The sequence below is a fragment of the Diplotaxodon limnothrissa genome, linkage group LG12 (assembly GCF_057381915.1).
Source record: "Diplotaxodon limnothrissa isolate DT_005_m linkage group LG12, D_limnothrissa_male_GT1.1, whole genome shotgun sequence".
NCBI lineage: Eukaryota > Metazoa > Chordata > Actinopteri > Cichliformes > Cichlidae > Diplotaxodon > Diplotaxodon limnothrissa.
The window spans coordinates 31,552,192-31,571,851 of NC_140607.1; the positions used below are offsets into that span (position 1 = coordinate 31,552,192).

At 37.9% G+C, this 19,660-nt stretch overlaps 1 protein-coding gene across 1 annotated transcript; it reads left to right on the plus strand.

The window, feature by feature from the left end:
* The first annotated feature begins 2,634 nt into the window (after nucleotides 1–2,634).
* ptgs1 (prostaglandin-endoperoxide synthase 1) lies at nucleotides 2,635–15,472 on the plus strand. The gene is made up of 11 exons (XM_085368560.1): nucleotides 2,635–2,641; nucleotides 2,722–2,808; nucleotides 6,853–6,969; nucleotides 7,567–7,707; nucleotides 7,977–8,120; nucleotides 8,192–8,373; nucleotides 8,477–8,560; nucleotides 10,363–10,609; nucleotides 11,662–11,948; nucleotides 12,385–12,532; nucleotides 15,123–15,472. The coding sequence occupies exons 1-11, from the start codon at nucleotides 2,635–2,637 to the stop codon at nucleotides 15,470–15,472; spliced, it is 1,794 nt and encodes a 597-aa protein (XP_085224686.1).
* The last annotated feature ends 4,188 nt before the right edge of the window (nucleotides 15,473–19,660 follow it).

Here is a 19,660-nt window from a genome sequence, read left to right on the forward strand (position 1 = left end):
TTTAAATTGAAATGGGAGATTTTAGCTAGAGCAAAGAAGGCAGAAGTTTAAATTCCTGGGGAATAATAGTTTAAACACCTTATTTTGGGCATAGTCAGCAAAAGTTTCGATTTGTGACTCTATACATTTTTATTCTCCAGTGCCCATTAATTAATTTAATAATAATAATATAATAACTGTCCAAATTGGCATACAGTCGCTACAAGTAACTAAGTTCGTGAAGGAAAACCAGCTTTGAAGACTTTAAAATGTCATCTTTTGTTGTTGTTTTGAATTATTTTGTTGCAACTTTTAGAAGTCTGATTCTCTGGTCATTTTAAAGTAGACCTTCAGGAATCTTTTTGGAAACACAAATATATCACTAGAAAACAGTAATATTCTTCTAACTTAACAAGTTAAATCAATAAGTTAGATTAATGCAATCACAATATAACAAATTAAAAAGCGACATTAATTTCACTGAGGATTTTGGAGAAAATGGATAAAGTATCTGTATGATTTTAGCAGGCATTTACAGCTACAGAGCACATGTTAGATATAAGGCTAACAAATAGCTTATATCGTTATCATTTTACAACAGATTTGATTAACTTCCTTCCGAGACACCACAATTAGAGAAGTATGCAAAGTGTAAAAGACTTAGCTGAATTCTTCAGTCTAGATCAAACTTATCTGAATAAGGACACTACAAACAGGTTAGCTCTAAAATTGCTACAGTATGCAGGGAATTATACAAAAGTGCTTTCAAAAGGCTAAAATCTCACAAAGGTTTGGCTCAAATGGCATCTCAACTGGAAGGTATCAGAGATCGGAAAATGGAAACTCAGCTGCATTTGTTTCTTTCCTTCCTTTTCCCCAGTGATTCAAACCTGGCTACACCAGTGACAGTGTTCCTATCTTTATGGTAAGACTGGTGACCTCAGCCTTACAAAAAATAAACACAGCTCTTACTTTCTAAGGTCGCAGCCTTTTGTTTCATGCACATGAAAAAATTTGGCAGAACCCAAAAGGTTTTGACCTTCATCCAAATAAAAATTACCAGGACTGTGATTTTTGACACATTTGTTTTTATAAGTGTGATTTAATTTACTCTGACTTTAAAAATAAGTTTTTGATTAGAAAATGACAAAAAATGTAATATTAACGTTTATGGAATTCAGTAAAGTCAGTGAAGTCTTTCCTTTAATTATATGCAGACTACTTGTACTTATGGCAGTTATATTTTGTATTGTCAATACATATGTTTATCCAATAGTAGATCCTTATAATCATTTCTTACTTCTCGGACAACTAAAGTATTCACAATAATTAAAAAGAAACACAAACTTTATCTAAACACAAGGGCCAATAATAAGTTTAGGAGAAGCCCATATTCTGGTATTTTATTTTTATGTATGATGATTAGGCAGTCTTAAATTCTTTACTGGTAATACAAGTGAAAACAACTGAAGAATCAACTTTTTACCTGAGTAAACTACTTTATTTATGTTTGGGGCTGTACTGTACGTATGTATTAATGTATTTGGTTTTTGGTTAAAAACCTGCCTGAATGGATGTTGATGTTTACCATAATATATATAAAATAAAATAAATACAGTGTGTCATTGCCTTTAAGCTCCTTAAGAGCAAACAATACCAAATTATGCACCAAATAAACCAAATAATACAAATTTATCCAGCAAAGATATGGTTCTAACTTTGTTATGAAAATGTTTGTCTTATCTTTCTAAAAGATTGTTGTGTGGGTGCAGTTTCAGAAGACGTGTACCACTGTTTCATTATGAGTTTTATGAAGCACACGAACCACTCCACAAACTACACCCCTGTGACTCCACTGTTTCCTAGTCATACTTCAGTGAGTGAAACATCCTGGGTTAGGATTAGGGTTGCTTAAGCTAACAAAGTAACTATGCACCCAAATTCAAGTTTTTAGAAAAAACAAAACAAAACAAACTATTTTGCTGTCAAATTCTAGCAGGCTATTTATGTTTTGATAGGTGCAATTAGACTACAGAACATACAACAGGAAGTGCAAATAATTGTGTATGCTAATTAAAAAAAACAATGGCGGCTTGACTACAGTTTTGCATCATAATTGTCACTGAAATGAAACGTAATGCGGTGTTAAGGTTGTATACACAGTATGCGTTGATTTTACAGAGCTAATGTCCCCTGTTAGTTCACACAATGCGGTGCTAAATAAAATTTACCAGCAGGTGGGGATATAACACCTTGAAACTTTCTCAAAGCGGTTTGGTTTCACGGCATTGATCTGAACGGTATATATATATACATATGTGTGTGTGTATATACACACACACATATGTATATATATAAAGGGTCTATTTCAGTTTTTGAAGTTAGAATTTCTGCCAGTCTGTGTAAGACTGTCCAATCAGAAAGCTTTGAAGCCAGTGGTACACTGTGGGTTTTCTATGAAATTCTAAATAGAGGAAGTGGAGGATGCTTTGTTACCGCCCATTTCCCGATAGTTAATTATAAAGCCAGTGAAGCTGCATCAGCATGGTCTCAATGGCACGTTATGAAGACAGCAACCTATCTCTGTTTCTCAAACATATTAGAAAGAGCAGAATAACACTGTAATAGAACATTTAGACTCTTATTTAGCTCAGCATGAAAGGTAAGTTCTAAAATTATCTAAACTTAATGTTCGTTTTTAAAACATCAACTCAGTGTCATTATTATTATTATCTTCTGTAGCATTTAGCATCTTCATCTGGGTGTTCATCACCCTGCTGCTGTTGCTGCTGCTGGAGAGTTCATCATGTGCTGGTGACTCAAGTGTTGGTAAGCAGTTTCTTTAATTACAACATGGGACATGATGATTGATTATCCTGATGACCTTTTGATTTTCAGTAAACAATCATTTCTCCCATATCGTTTCTTGTTGTGTTAGTCTGTTCATTTTCTACATGAAGGTTAATCAAGCATATTAGCAACCACCAAACCAACTCTAATATTTGCTGATTAAACATTTAGCACATAAAGAGTCAAAGCTGGGGCCTGAGGGACCCAAAATTAGCTTTTCCATTCATTCCTCTGCAGGGCTCTGGAAAGTTCACATTGGAAAGTGCACTGATACTCCTGGTATTCCTGCCAGAAAGTAACACCTCACAAAACTTCAGCTGTTCACAAACATCTCAAGCTGCCCGTATTGTGTTCTCTCTGCCAGTGGTTTGCTTATTAAACAATATTTATGAAAGTATCTCAGCATTTCTGAGTAACATCCATTCTTCTATCATGACTTTTAATTGATGTGCTGCAGAGCACAGTTGCATGGTAACAGTCATTACCCACACATGATGGTTAGCAAATTATCTGTTTCCTTTTTCATTCATCATTCATTCAACAGCAGAAGACGATGGGTGCAGAGAGAGCTTCAGATCAGGAGGAACTATTGAGAGCTTGACAATGCTTTAAGTTCCACTGTTTAGTATGTTTCATATATGGTTGAGAAGGGTTTTGTATGCACATGTGAAATTTGGCAGGGTACTCTGCACAAAGAAAGAAAGAAAAAATGGTTTAGAAAGCCAAGATAAGGGAAGGTATTTGGGAAGGAAGTCAACAAAGGCATACAGATTTAAACTTCTTGCAACATAGTTACTATAGTCAGCAACAGTAAACAGGGAATCTCCAAATGTTCTTATCTTGAATGTGCTTCCATGCATAAGAAAAAACGAATTATTTAATAACCCATCATGAATTAGGTCAACTTTGGATCAGAGGGATGAAAAGAAGGCTTTTTCCTAAACTCACAAATGTTGACCCCTGTTGGTTTCAGACAAGGGCATTTTCTTTACAGACGTACACAGGGCAAATTACTGACTATTCGGACATGAATTTATTGATCGTGGGGAGACCTTGCTTTTTTCCTCCAGTACACTGGGGAAAAGGGTGACATTTAGAGCGATGGCACTAACAAAACGCATTTCGCTATCATTGTGTGCACATTTAATGTTGTTGCCACTGTGTAGATTTTTACAACTCATAGCATTAGAATTTACATGGTACAACCTCCTTGTGACCTAAGGGGAAGTTCTTTGTGCTGCCAAACTCATGCGGGAGTAATGCGTTATACTTCCTGTGCAGTATTTTTGTAAATTGTTAAAGTATTTTAATAACTTTATTGTTAAAAATAGTGTAGAGCCACCTCACACTTTTTTGACAAAGTCACACTGATACGCCTAAGTCTATCTGTTGTTCATTCAAGGGTAGACATGCTTAACTATCCACTCATTTCCAACTAATGAGGAAAAAATGCTTCAGTGTCACATTATCTCATTGAACTTCTGCAAGCAGGAAGGGGGGGGAGGAAGCGATATTACAGCAAGCGTTAAAGTCACAGTGAGGTTGCTGGGTTTATTCGTAGACATTATATGCTTAGAAACCATTAAGTCAAACTTTAGTTTCACAGTTCATACATGGGATGTTTTCTATGTTAAAAGCTAAATGCAAACTCTGTCCTTTATTAATTGTCCTAGGACACCCCAATTCACTGATGTTTTGTTTTTGGTTCTTTTGCTGTATGCCTCTGGTTACATTTTTGGGGAAGTGAGTTCAGCAAATGTTTAGCTTAAGGACTGTGAAAAGCTTAGTGAGACATGCATACATTAACAAGCACAAATGCAGCTGTATTTGAATTCATCCTGCACTTTCACACTGTCTGTGCCTAATTAAAATGGGCTTTTAAAATCATATTCAGTGGGTTTTCTGAAGCTATTTGAATGTAGGTGCAGATAAAGCTCAAGTCTAGTTCCGTTTCTCAGAATTAATTAACCGTAATTTAAAGACTTTTGTTTAGTGTAATAAAAAAACATCCAAATATTGTAACTCCATGTCTTCTACAGACATACCTACAGTACATGTACAAAACTGCTCACTACTAAGATCTGAGACGCACCAACCCTGATATTAATTGCTGGTTTATTTGTAAGTTTCAGTGGTATTTTTACTCTACAGTGAAGTAATTACAGTAATTAGTAGCATCTTACTGTTACCTTTTAATGCACTTAATTTTCCCCATCTGTATAGAGTCATGCAAAAACTTTATCTTTCACAACACTGTATATGCATTTAATTGTTTGAATGTCAACCGTTGCTTCATATACAGTGGGGCAAAAAAGTATTTAGTCAGCCACCGATTGTGCAAGTTCCCCCACCTAAAATGATGACAGAGGTCAGTAATTTGCACCAGAGGTACACTTCAACTGTGAGAGACAGAATGTGAAAAAAAAAATCCATGAATCCACATGGTAGGATTTGTAAAGAATTTATTCGTAAATCAGGGTGGAAAATAAGTATTTGGTCAATAATAAAAATACAACTCAATACTGTGTAACATAACCTTTGTTGGCAATAACAGAGGTCAAACGTTTACTATAGGTCTTTACCAGGTTTGCACACACAGTAGCTGGTATTTTGGCCCATTCCTCCATGCAGATCTTCTCAAGAGCAGTGATGTTTTGGGGCTGTCGCCGAGCAACACGGACTTTCAACTCCGCCACAGATTTTCTATGGGGTTGAGGTCTGGAGACTGGCTAGGCCACTCCAGGACTTTCAAATGCTTCTTACGGAGCCACTCCTTTGTTGCCCGGGCGGTGTGTTTTGGATCATTGTCATGTTGGAAGACCCAGCCTCGTTTCATCTTCAAAGCTCTCACTGATGGAAGGAGGTTTTGGCTCAAAATCTCACGATACATGGCCCCATTCATTCTGTCCTTAACACGGATCAGTCGTCCTGTCCCCTTGGCAGAAAAACAGCCCCATAGCATGATGTTTCCACCCCCATGCTTCACAGTAGGTATGGTGTTCTTGGGATGCAACTCAGTATTCTTCTTCCTCCAAACACGACGAGTTGAGTTTATACCAAAAAGTTCTACTTTGGTTTCATCTGACCACATGACATTCTCCCAATCCTCTTCTGTATCATCCATGTGCTCTCTGGCAAACTTCAGACGGGCCTGGACATGCACTGGCTTCAGCAGCGGAACACGTCTGGCACTGCGGGATTTGATTCCCTGCCGTTGTAGTGTGTTACTGATGGTGACCTTTGTTACTTTGGTCCCGGCTCTCTGCAGGTCATTCACCAGGTCCCCCCGTGTGGTTCTGGGATCTTTGCTCACCGTTCTCATGATCATTTTGACCCCACGGGATGAGATCTTGCGTGGAGCCCCAGATCGAGGGAGATTATCAGTGGTCTTGTATGTCTTCCATTTTCTGATGATTGCTCCCACAGTTGATTTTTTCACACCAAGCTGCTTGCCTATTGTAGATTCACTCTTCCCAGTCTGGTGCAGGTCTACAATACTTTTCCTGGTGTCCTTCGAAAGCTCTTTGGTCTTGGCCATGGCGGAGTTTGGAGTCTGACTGTTTGAGGCTGTGGACAGGTGTCTTTTATACAGATGATGAGTTCAAACAGGTGCCATTCATACAGGTAACGAGTGGGGGACAGAAAAGCTTCTTACAGAAGACGTTACAGGTCTGTGAGAGCCAGAGATTTTCCTTGTTTGAGGTGACCAAATACTTATTTTCCACCCTAATTTACGAATAAATTCTTTACAAATCCTACCATGTGAATTCATGGATTTTTTTTTTCACATTCTGTCTCTCACAGTTGAAGTGTACCTCTGGTGCAAATTACTGACCTCTGTCATCATTTTAAGTGGGGGAACTTGCACAATCGGTGGCTGACTAAATACTTTTTTGCCCCACTGTAGATATCCTCATGTTAATAAGCCAAGTATCCCTCACACTCTCACCCCACGAATCATTTAGCTTAGCTTTTTTTTTTTTTTATTTCAAGTTATTCATTGATTTTTTTTCTTGTTTGCAGTGAATCCCTGTTGCTACTACCCTTGTCAACATGCAGGAGTGTGTGTGCGATTTGGTACAGACAGTTTCAAATGTGACTGCACTCGCACTGGCTTTTATGGAGACAACTGCACTATTCGTGAGTACAACATTTTTTTTACAAACTGAGCAAGTTGATCTGGAGTACACAGCTAACCCTTTATCTTAGTTTTGTTTAGATAATCCTATCTGTGCACAGCTATGATAGATAAGTCAAAAGGAAACACTCATGAGTAACTAGATAAAAGAGCTGATGTTTTGCATTTAGAAACCATCTTCTCAATATTTGTTTTTGGTTGAGATGAGTAGGTTTAGGTTTTGTGTGAAGGGAGGAAGTCAGAGTCACTGAAAGAAACAAAATGCAAAACCTGTTTGTTAAGCGATTCTTACTGATATTTATCAACGTTTTTAGTTGGCATGCATGTGTCACATTCGGAAACATCAATTTTCAAAATGTCAACCCCATTGCTTAGATTTTATGAAAGTTGTTTTAGAGATAGATTTTTGGCTAAACCTGCTACATGTGATGAATAAAGAAAACGAATGTTACAAAAGTTATACATATACATTTATTTGTTTCCCATTAATACAGGCATTAGTGATATATTTATAAATGGCTTACAATTGGCATTTAAAGGATGAAAAACAGTTTTGTTTTTGTTTTTTTTTATTTTTACTTTTATTTTTTTATGCGTAGCGGAGTTTTGGACCAGAATTCGACTCATGCTGAAACCCAGTCCTTCCGTGACTCACTTCATCCTTACTCACTTCCCGTGGTTTTGGAGCCTGATAAACAACTCTTTCCTACGAGACACCTTCATGAGATTAGTGTTGACAGGTAGGTGAAATAAACGTTCTTAAATGAGTTATTCAGTCAGCAGACTATAAAATGTTTAGATAATTCCTTTACCAATGAGAAGGTCCCAGAAAATCTCATGACACATAAAACTCATTCAAAATTCACGTTATAGGGATTTGACAATTTCCTATTTCCAGATAAACAGCTGCAAATAACAAAGCCTGCAAGATATAAGAAGAGTTCATAAAGCTAAATTTATGTATCTAATAAAAACATTTTACCTATGACTTTGACATTTATTCCTAAAGTCAGGAGTGACCTTATTCCAAGCCCTCCCACCTACAATACCAAATATGGATACATTAACTGGGAGTCCTACTCTAATATCTCCTACTACACTCGGATCCTTCCTCCTATACCTGAAGACTGCCCTTTGCCTATGGGTGCTAAAGGTGAGACCTACACAGCTAAAGAGACATAACTGTGTTTCTGTGGAAAGCTTCAAGAGTTTCTTTCTCTGCAGGTAAACCTGTTCTTCCTGATGCCAAAGTCTTAGTTGAGAGGTTTTTCAAGAGACAGAAGTTTAGGCCAAATCCTCAGGGAACCAATTTGATGTTTGCTTTTATGGCTCAACACTTCACGCACCAGTTCTTCAAGACAGACCATAAAGTTCAGGGGGGCTTCACCAAGGGTTTGGGGCATGGTGTGAGTTTCTGACATTCTACATAACAAAGATGTGTGTTGTACATCATTTCATTACACCAAATGTAAGCCTTTTTTCCTCTTTCTTTTTCTTTTACCCACACAGGTAGACGCAAGCAACATCTATGGAGAAGATCTTGTGAGACAACATCAACTTCGGCTTCATAAAGATGGAAAGCTGAAGTATCAGGTGTGTCTGACATAGCTGCATATAAACACTAAAGGGAGAACCTTATAAAAAGTTAGAGAGAAAAAAGAAAGTGCTTGAGCTTTCTTGCATACATAATTAGTATGACTAGCTAAACGCATACACCTATCTACAAACCTGTAAACACTGTCATATACATTCATAGTTATATACTCACAGTTAAATACTTAATTTCATTTAGAAAAAAGATTTTTTTAAAAACTTGAATGAAAACAAAAACCTATTTAGCTTAGTTTTTTAATTAACTTCCAATAATACTTGAACAGGAATACCATTGTTTCCATATTGTGGAACATCTCTGTGTTCATAGTTTCATCAATTTTCATGAAATCTCCAAAACCACTGGTTGAGCCCCAGACCATGAAAGAGCATCCACCATGCTTTACAGAGGGGTGTAGATACTTGTTGTATCTCTCATCTGACCTCCTCCATACATATTGGCGAAGGTTTGAACCAAAAACTTCTAATTAGCAGTAACTGCTCCATACGACCTGTTGCCACAGATATTCCGTCCAGTTCTTTGGCAGTTTGGCATAGATCAGCCTTTCCTCCCTTTAAGAATGGCTTCTTGACAGCCACACACTGAGACTAGTTCTGATGAGGCTTCAGCAAACAGTGGATAGTCCTGTATTAGATCTTTGTTGGATTTTTTTTCCTTTCTTTTTCCCCCTAGTTTTTAAAGGACATGACTTTTGTTTTTTGAGCCTGACACTTCTTCTGTTTTCCACTTGCCCAGTTTCCTCAGATTTTTAAGGATAATGACCTTCAGAAAGCATGAGGAATATAATGCTCACTTGGTGTTCTCACCAGAAAATGAAGCTTTGTCCACACATACACGTGTATTTTTTTTAAAGAAAATTTCTTCACCCACATGAAAAAGCAGAAAAATTATAAGTGCTATCAAGACCATGCCACAGCAACAAGATGGCAATATAACCGAAATGTTGGCCTAACCTAAATTAGCTGAGCTGTCTAACATGTCAAGCTTTATCTTTTTATGTCTTTAGGTCTTTCAGACATTTTTTAGATTTCTGAGTCTCGTCCTTTTTAAGGTGAAAATCTGTCAGCCTTATATGTTAGAAAATTAGACATTGGGTTTTGAGTCTTACACTTTTGAATTTAGGTGGTTAGAGTGAGCATAACATCACAGATGAGATTTACACTGTCACCGTGAGAACCATGACCACCGACAGTCTTGGAAGTTAATCTGATCTAATGTACCAGACAAGCAAAAAATTTCTTCCAAATGCTGAACTTATTAACTCCAGTCAGTCATATTTATTTTTCAAGTAAAATGTTTAAAAAAGTAATACCTGTAAGTTTCAGCAATATCTTGTAAGGGTTGGTACCTAATACGGGTAACATACTACATTCAAATTTACCTCCTCATCTTTAAGAAAACTCTCCAGAGCTCTGTGTTGTATATGTTCACTGAGTCAGATATAGATTGCTTGCACTTCCTTTAGCATGTTAACTTGTGAGAACATCGTGTTGGATTTTCTAGATGCCTGTGGTAAGTGGTTAAAACAAAATTTCAATCGGTGACCATTTTTTCACTGCCACCTTATCAGCATGTCTTCAGAACAGTTTAAGAAGCCTCTTTATTTTACCCATCTTCATCTAACAGCTTGATGTTGTTGCTTTACAAATATAGTCCATCAGATTTTAGTTTTTGTTTTTAAATTTTATTTTACATGAATTCCACTAGTATATGTTAATTTCTATAATATAGTCGGTAAACATAGTAAAGAAATCACTGGAATTAACTCTTCTTCCACCCACAGCTGGTAAATGGTGAGGTGTACCCTCCTACAGTGTCTGAGGTCCCAGTGCACATGGTGTATCCTGAAAACATCCCAGCAGACAAGCGTCTGGCCATCGGTCAGGAGGTATTTGGCATTCTGCCGGGTCTAACCATGTATGCCACCATATGGCTGCGGGAACATAACAGAGTCTGTGACATCCTAAAGGCAGAACATCCCACCTGGGATGATGAGCAGCTTTTCCAGACAGCCAGACTCATCATTATTGGTGAGTAAAAGTAAATATTTAATCAGAGAATGATTGAAACACACAAAGTAAGTGAAACACAGTAAATTCAAAACACTAGTCTTTTCACTTTTTGTACATCTTTATCAGCTACTTGTCTGTGAGTTGATATCTTTTGTTTTTTTGTTTCCTTTTTGGCTACAGCGGTAATTGGCTACAGTTTGTGACTATTGTTGAACCGCTGCTGGTAAAACAGACTGATATGAAGTTTTCTGCAGACATTCATAGCTAAATGTCCTAAATGGCTCTGCTTGAATATGATTGAATCAGTTGAATAGTATGCAATTCTGTACAGCCTGGATGAAGCACTTGAATGAAAGGTTATATTTTAGCTTGTCATTTTAGGGACTATGCAAAGTAATTATCACTTGTCTACATTAAGTCAAAATGTTAAGTCAAACCTAATTTATACCTTAAATTATGTATATAAATATTATTGTGTCATCAATTTTATCACCTGAGCAGGATTATGATTTTACTTGAGTGAAAGGGCCACACACCAAAACAGTTACTCAGCACAAAACATATTTCAGGCTCTTGGCCAGTACATTTTTCATATGATACACATAGATAAAAGGCCACATATGAGCTTGGGTGTTTTCTGATTCAATTCTGAGGCATAAATCAGAAAAATGTCCATATACTCTCAGTATACAACAAAAGGCAGGTCTAAGAGTTATTTTAATGTTTATTAAAGTCATTTGCTGTGTCCTGTTTATGGCAGTGCTTCAGCCTTAGAGCTGTGAGATTTGAAGTTTGAGGTTGTAAATTTAAAGGTTTGTGCTCTGCTTTGAGAAGGTGATGCCACGATCACTACATGTGCACGGTTGCTGTTCTTTTTCTGGCTTTGTTTGATGTGTCTGCCGATCACTGTTTTGTTGTTCAAACCACAAGAAGACGCCATTTATTCACCAACAAACCACTTATGAATTTGACACTGTTCACTGTTTCAGTGTTTCGTTAATTACTAAACATGAAGATAAATAATATTATTTTTCCACAAATCTAAGCTAATTTTTGTATTTCTCCCTCAGGTGAGATCATCAACATTATAATAGAAGAGTATGTGCAGCACCTGAGTGGCTACATGCTGGACTTGAAGTTTGACCCAGAGCTGCTCTTCAATACACGTTTCCAGTACAGCAATCGAATCGCCCTGGAGTTCTGCCACCTGTACCACTGGCACCCTCTGATGCCCGACAGCATTGTCATAGAGGGAGAAGAAATACCATACTCTCAGTTTTTATACAACACCTCCCTCCTGATGCATTACGGGGTGGAAAGGCTGGTGGATGCATTCTCTCGACAGATTGCAGGACAGGTAACAGAATTATAGAAGTCAGAAAACGGGAAACGGGTCATGTATATTTTTATCATTGCTGCTGTCAATCAGTTAACAGAAAGCAGCACCATCAGCCTCATACACTTTATCGTTTTATAAATAAAGATAAATCACAATAATCATCGGTTCTCACTGTGTTATGAAACTGCAGCTACTTATGACAGATGATGCAGTGCAATACATTTTCACAAACACTGAACGTCTACATTTCATAACTCTCAATTACTTCCTAAATTGAGATTAGTGATAATGCTATCAAGTTATGTCTTTTAGCAGCATTAGATTAATGCAAAGTGGTATAGTACTTCTGTGTGTTGCAAGGCTGAGAATGTGTTGCAAGCTGTCATGGAACAGCAGAGTTTGTCACTCACTGCTCATGAAAAAACATTTTTGTGGCTTATATTCACACTTTTAGATAGGAGGAGGTCACAACTCTCATCAAGTGGTGCTTAAAGTTGCAGAAATGGTCATCAGAGAATCCAGAGCTACACGTGTGCAGCCTTTCAATGAATATAGGAAGAGGTTTAACCTGAAGCCTTACACGTCCTTTGGTGAATTAACTGGTAAGTTAAAGAAATATGAACACATGCATGCCCCCTTTGTTACTCATTACACATATGTGACACAAAATGCAATATACAGTGGGGCAAAAAAGTATTTAGTCAGCCACCGATTGTGCAAGTTCCCCCACTTAAAATGATGACAGAGGTCAGTAATTTGCACCAGAGGTACACTTCAACTGTGAGAGACAGAATGTGAAAAAAAAATCCATGAATCCACATGGTAGGATTTGTAAAGAATTTATTCGTAAATTAGGGTGGAAAATAAGTATTTGGTCACCTCAAACAAGGAAAATCTCTGGCTCTCACAGACCTGTAACGTCTTCTGTAAGAAGCTTTTCTGTCCCCCACTCGTTACCTGTATGAATGGCACCTGTTTGAACTCATCATCTGTATAAAAGACACCTGTCCACAGCCTCAAACAGTCAGACTCCAAACTCCGCCATGGCCAAGACCAAAGAGCTTTCGAAGGACACCAGGAAAAGTATTGTAGACCTGCACCAGACTGGGAAGAGTGAATCTACAATAGGCAAGCAGCTTGGTGTGAAAAAATCAACTGTGGGAGCAATCATCAGAAAATGGAAGACATACAAGACCACTGATAATCTCCCTCGATCTAGGGCTCCACGCAAGATCTCATCCCGTGGGGTCAAAATGACCATGAGAACGGTGAGCAAAGATCCCAGAACCACACGGGGGGACCTGGTGAATGACCTGCAGAGAGCTGGGACCAAAGTAACAAAGGTCACCATCAGTAACACACTACAACGGCAGGGAATCAAATCCCGCAGTGCCAGATGTGTTCCGCTGCTGAAGCCAGTGCATGTCCAGGCCCGTCTGAAGTTTGCCAGAGAGCACATGGATGATACAGCAGAGGATTGGGAGAATGTCATGTGGTCAGATGAAACCAAAGTACAACTTTTTGGTATAAACTCAACTCGTCGTGTTTGGAGGACGAAGAATACTGAGTTGCATCCCAAGAACACCATACCTACTGTGAAGCATGGGGGTGGAAACATCATGCTATGGGGCTGTTTTTCTGCCAAGGGGACAGGACGACTGATCCGTGTTAAGGACAGAATGAATGGGGCCATGTATCGTGAGATTTTGAGCCAAAACCTCCTTCCATCAGTGAGAACTTTGAAGATGAAACGAGGCTGGGTCTTCCAACATGACAATGATCCAAAACACACCACCCGGGCAACAAAGGAGTGGCTCCATAAGAAGCATTTGAAAGTCCTGGAGTGGCCTAGCCAGTCTCCAGACCTCAACCCCATAGAAAATCTGTGGCGGGAGTTGAAAGTCCGTGTTGCTCGGCGACAGCCCCAAAACATCACTGCTCTCGAGAAGATCTGCATGGAGGAATGGGCCAAAATACCAGCTACTGTGTGTGCAAACCTGGTAAAGACCTATAGTAAACGTTTGACCTCTGTTATTGCCAACAAAGGTTATGTTACAAAGTACTGAGTTGTATTTTTGTTATTGACCAAATACTTATTTTCCACCCTGATTTACGAATAAATTCTTTACAAATCCTACCATGTGGATTCATGGATTTTTTTTTCACATTCTGTCTCTCACAGTTGAAGTGTACCTCTGGTGCAAATTACTGACCTCTGTCATCATTTTAAGTGGGGGAACTTGCACAATCGGTGGCTGACTGAATACTTTTTTGCCCCACTGTATGCATGCATTTTCGTCAACCACACAGCAGCATAGCACATATGTGTAAACAGCACTGGACTGTGCTTTTCAAGGCACTGTCTGCATTTTCACACAGCATTACTAGATATATTTATTTTTCCTGTGTTGAACATATGATCAGTAAATTCACACATCCCATATAGAATGATAATTTGATTCTATTGTGATACTTAGTAGTTGGGGTGGCTGTACTTCAGGAGGTAGAGCAGCTCATCTAATAATTAGAAGGTTGGTTGTTTGATCCCTGGCTGCTCCACTCTCCAGTTTGCATGCCAAAGTGTCCTTGGGAAAGAAACCTGCATTCACTGAAGTGTAAATGTGGGTGTTAGATAAAAAACACTTTAGAAGAAAGTGCTTATAAAAGGATATAGTGCTCAACTAGAGTAGAAAAGTGTTATATAAGCAAATACTCACTTTTGAAACTTCTTTAATAAAACCTTTTGCAGTAGTCCCAGCTGAGTGAGAGGCAGGATACACTTTTTGACAAGAAAAATATAAATTATAAACCAAAGCAGCAGAAATATTCAGCTGATAGTGCTGGATGAAAAAATTATTTAAACTAACTTAAATGTGTGCCTGAAATTTTACAGTACAACCATTTAGTGTATGTTGAGTAATTTGAGTTGCCTCATGTAGATTGCTGGAGAATCAGTGGATTTTGAGGGTTTCGTGCTTGTATGAATGTTTATATACAATTAAATGAACGCACCAGTAGCTAATGAAATCAGTGTTTGACTAGTTTCGAACTGTTGGCATTAAGACTATGGTAAGTGTACATAAAATTGGTTCAGCAACAGAAAATCACTCTTTTTATTTTACATTTATAGCAACACAAGAATTAAATGAAACCTCTGCAGTAATTTCCTGCCATTTTTCTGTTTCCAAACAGACAACACTGAAATAGCCCGAGGTTTAGAAGAGCTCTATGGTGACATAGACGCCCTGGAGTTTTACCCAGGCATAATGCTAGAGAAAATCCGTCCTAATGCCATTTTTGGAGAGAGCATGGTGGAGATGGGTGCTCCCTTTTCACTGAAAGGCCTGCTTGGAAACCCAATCTGCTCGCCTGAATACTGGAAGCCCAGCACCTTTGGAGGAGAAACCGGCTTTAATATCGTCAAGACGGCCACTCTGAAAAAACTGGTGTGTCTCAACAGCAAATGGTGTCCATATGTGGACTTCCATGTGCCGCGCAATGAGGACGAGGCAAAACCGAGGAAACCGTCCACTGAACTTTGAATTCCGACCTGAATTATTATCCTACTCAGGCAGAGTTTTTTGGCTTTTACTGAGAAAGGATGATTTTAATACTCAGTAGGTGTAACCCTGCCAGCAGTGAATGATGTGCCAAAAATTTAGGGAGGTCTACCTCATAGAAATAAAGATGACAAACCATCGAATCGGATCTGGTGACCCAGCACCACAGTTCCTCTAAACCTTGATTTCTTTTTTTTTTTACATGCTTTAATTTGCAGGCTTTTGAATAAGATTATATTTTTTACATTTTAAAAAGAAGGAAAACTTGTGTATTTTTAAAGTGCAAAAAATAAATGTGAGAGACACCAAAGATTGATGTGTTATTTTTGATCAAAATGAGCTTTTAATCTCTGAGAAACACTGTCATTCAATAATAACAGGAGATTTTACGAATAAATCAAAGTGTTTTGGCAAACTATGTGTGTTTCTTTCTTGAGTAGATTAAAAATCACAGGCTGCGTGTTAGTGGAGTGGTGAGTGAAGGAAGCTTTTGGATAAAATCGCAATGTGGACGTTCTGTGGGGAGTTTGCATGTTCCTGTTTGCCTGCTTTCTTCGGGTACTTTATCCTCTTTGCAGAGTCCAAAGTCATGGATGTTAGGTTAACCATTGAGTCTAAATTAGCTATGGATAGTTTATGAAGTGCTGTATGAAGATACGGTTAGAATGTGATTTATAGTCAAAATTTCTTTGAGTGGTCAGTATGACAAGAAAAAAGTCACAGCAAGCAAAATTTAAACTCCTATTAAAACGAGCCAAGATCACCCAGCCTCTGGTTTTGTGTGCCACAGGTGGAGGGTTGCTTTCTTTTTAATCCTGGCAACACTGACTAACACTGACCTGTCTGTCATTACCTACGGGGTCTGGTGCTACTATACCTATTGTAGGATTCACCTCTATGAAGTAAGAAAGCTTGACTTAATTAAACCCTGAGTAAAAGTTGATTTAAATCTTTTCAAAGGCCAAGATTAATGGGTTACATTTTATAAATGTATTTCCTGATAATGCAAAGTAATTTCTATTACTTCTGTTTTCGATTCTCTGTGGCAATAAATAGTATAGACTGACAGACAGCATCAACCATAATATAAGTTTTATCACCATGACATTTTATTCCTCTTTCTCAAGATTTAAAAACATCCTCAGTACATTTAGGCACATAAAATCTGCTCTGAAGCAGTTTGTGCATATTGATACTTGGGGTGTAACTTCATTCTGTGGTTCTCTGTGCAAGTCCTTAGATGTTTTTTATTTTTAAATGAACACATAGATTGTTTCAAGTTCCAGTTTGTTCAGATAAACACGTGATTTTGCAGGCGCTCACAAACAAAAGTAGTTTTACCGAATCAAACTGCATTTCTGGCAGTAAAAATGAAAGCCTGTAAATGAATCATACAGTACTGTGCAAAGGTCACAGGCCACCTCTCAGTTGTTTATATTATGCCTCCAAGAAGCCAGACTTTCTTGTATCATTTTGAAACAGAAAACCTTGAGGTTAGGTGGGTTTTTTTTGTTTTTTTGCTGAAAGCTTAACACTGACCTATGAACCATTCAAGCATAAAAAAGGAACCGAACCCAAACGATGAAACAGTTTTGTGTCATATACATACTTATACATAGCAGACAACTCAGCAAAGAAACAATTTTAAATGGTATCTTCAGGCACTTCATTATTAGCAGCCCAATACCATTTCATTGCATAAAATCTTTGGATTTTTCCCAAAGGACTATTGCCTGAAAACTTGCGAAGTCTCCCAAATGAAGGACAAAGGAAAAAAACAGCAGGCCTAAAAACATATATAGCAGATTAACAGTTTAAAATAGTCTTTAAAAATGAAAAAAACTAAATCTAGCAAAGACCTGACACCCGAGAGATGCACCTGGCCCTGCAGTCTATCCATCAGACTGAAAATCACCAACAGTAGGTCAACTGCAATCACGTGAGTCATTAAGGGTCACAGCAGCAGCCAACGTGTCATGAAAAGAGGCAAAGACATTCACTTTGCCACTTTAACCAGAGAGAAACAGATTAACAGATGATCAACAGTCTTGTTCCCTGTGTGGCTGATTTCTCAGCGAAACCCAGGTGGATAGATAACTTGGAGAATGAGAAACAAGGGAAAGAAGTTAAACACAGATGAAGACAATTGGGACAATCACAAAGGAGGAAGTAAAACTAACACAGAGCATCAAAGTGAAGTATTAAAACATGAAGCTTAACACAGACTCACTGAGATAGAACAGGAGGACAGTAAAACTGATACAGAAAGACAGAAGGAAGAAGGGGCTGCATATTCCACAGAAACGAAATCATGACTCAAATATGTAATCCTTCAAAAAACTAGAATCAACCAAAAATCTCAATCCTAGCAATAATTTAAAATTAAAATGATTCCAACAGCAGTAAAATCAAACAGAAGTCAAAACATAACGATAATAAACACATCTAAAGCTTCGATGAACATACCACAAAACCCCTCATGACATTGCAGTAACACATTACAAGTTGCTACTGTCTAAATGAGCTTTTAAGTTGCAGTCTTGCATGCTATCGCCACAGGTCTAAGGTGTTCTGTTTGCACACGATGGCTGACAGGATGCAGAGGGTAGCGTCTCGTCTTGTGAGAAACGTACTTCCACTCTGCTGTGGTTTTTACCCCATAAAAGGTGGCCAGAGTTACTTCTGTTTCATGTGTGAATTTAGTGGTTAGATTTAAAAGTTCTTTGCTTTGAGAAAAGAACTGCTGTATCATAACAGTACCCAAGCTGAATAACTGAGCAATAACTGAGGTTCAAACAATATGATAAATAATTATAAATAGTTATTTATATTACTATAACTAACAGTGAATTCAAAGTTATTTATAGTAATAGGACGCTGCTACTTCTGTGTATCAACCTGAACTTACTGAATGAAAAGCTCCATACTGGCTTATGTAACCTTTCAGACATGCTGTATTTTTCCACACAGAGTATTACTTTGATGGTACTTTTAACATGTCATATGGTTAGATTTCTCTAGAGTGAACAGCTGCTTAACAATTAACGATTTATTTATATTAGATAGGATATTTCTGTATATATATCTTCTGTAAGCTCGATTCCACCACCTGGCCGGGGCCTTTCTGTGGAGAGTTTGCAGGTTCTCCACGTGTTTGCGTGGGTTCTCGCCTGCTTCCTCCCACAGTCCAAAGACCTGCAGTTAGTGAGGTTAGGTTAATTGGTAATTCTAAAGCAGCAATAGGTGTGGATGTACATCTCTCTATGTGTTAGCCTTGCGACAGGCTGGCGACCTGTCCAGGGTGTACCCTGCCTCTCGCTTTCTGGTAGCTGGGACAGGCTCCAGCCCCACCCTGTGACCCTGACAAGGATAAGCAGAAGAGGCTGGATGGATGGATATTTTCTGTATATTATTATTGCTAGCACATGCCCATACTACATTAGTGTTGGGCCTTTTTGCACTGATGAATAGGAGCGGTAGATTTTAGTAATATGCTTTTAAAATTTTGCCCATTGATGACATAAATTAGATGTGGATATAAAGGAGATGTTTTTGTCGTAAAATGAAAATAGTACAATACGTACAATAAGGTGTTAAAGGTGCATAAAGGCTAAAAACAAGTCGTTTTCATCTGTTGTTAGGTGGCTGCAGGGCAATGAGATGACATCATAATACAGCATGCATAATTCAACTTCTGTGAATACAAATTAAATGTTACTGTCACGAAATAATAATAGTATAAAGCATAAATGCTTAATACTGATCATTTTTCCTCATTGTTGATTGGCTGCGAGGCAACATTTTGATGTCATACTGCCTGCAATAGATAAGAACCTTCAGGGGTCTTTTTGGATGTACTTTTGGTTACTCCAGTCCTGACCCTGTGGGATGAGTTAGCTATCAAAGACACACAGATTTTATTTATTATAACAAGATCAGAAAATATTTTGTTAACCAGTTTAAAAATCAAATTTCACATATAAAAATCATGAATATTTTACAGGTTAAGCTATAAGGATCGAGGCTTGTTTTTAATCATCTTGGTTTGGCAGCTCCTTTGATCACTGTTGAAAGTTATTGATTCTATAAAAATTGCAGCATATATCTAAAGTCACTTTTTTGTATGGTTTTTCATATACAATCATTGTTCACTACGAAGAGGGAAGAATT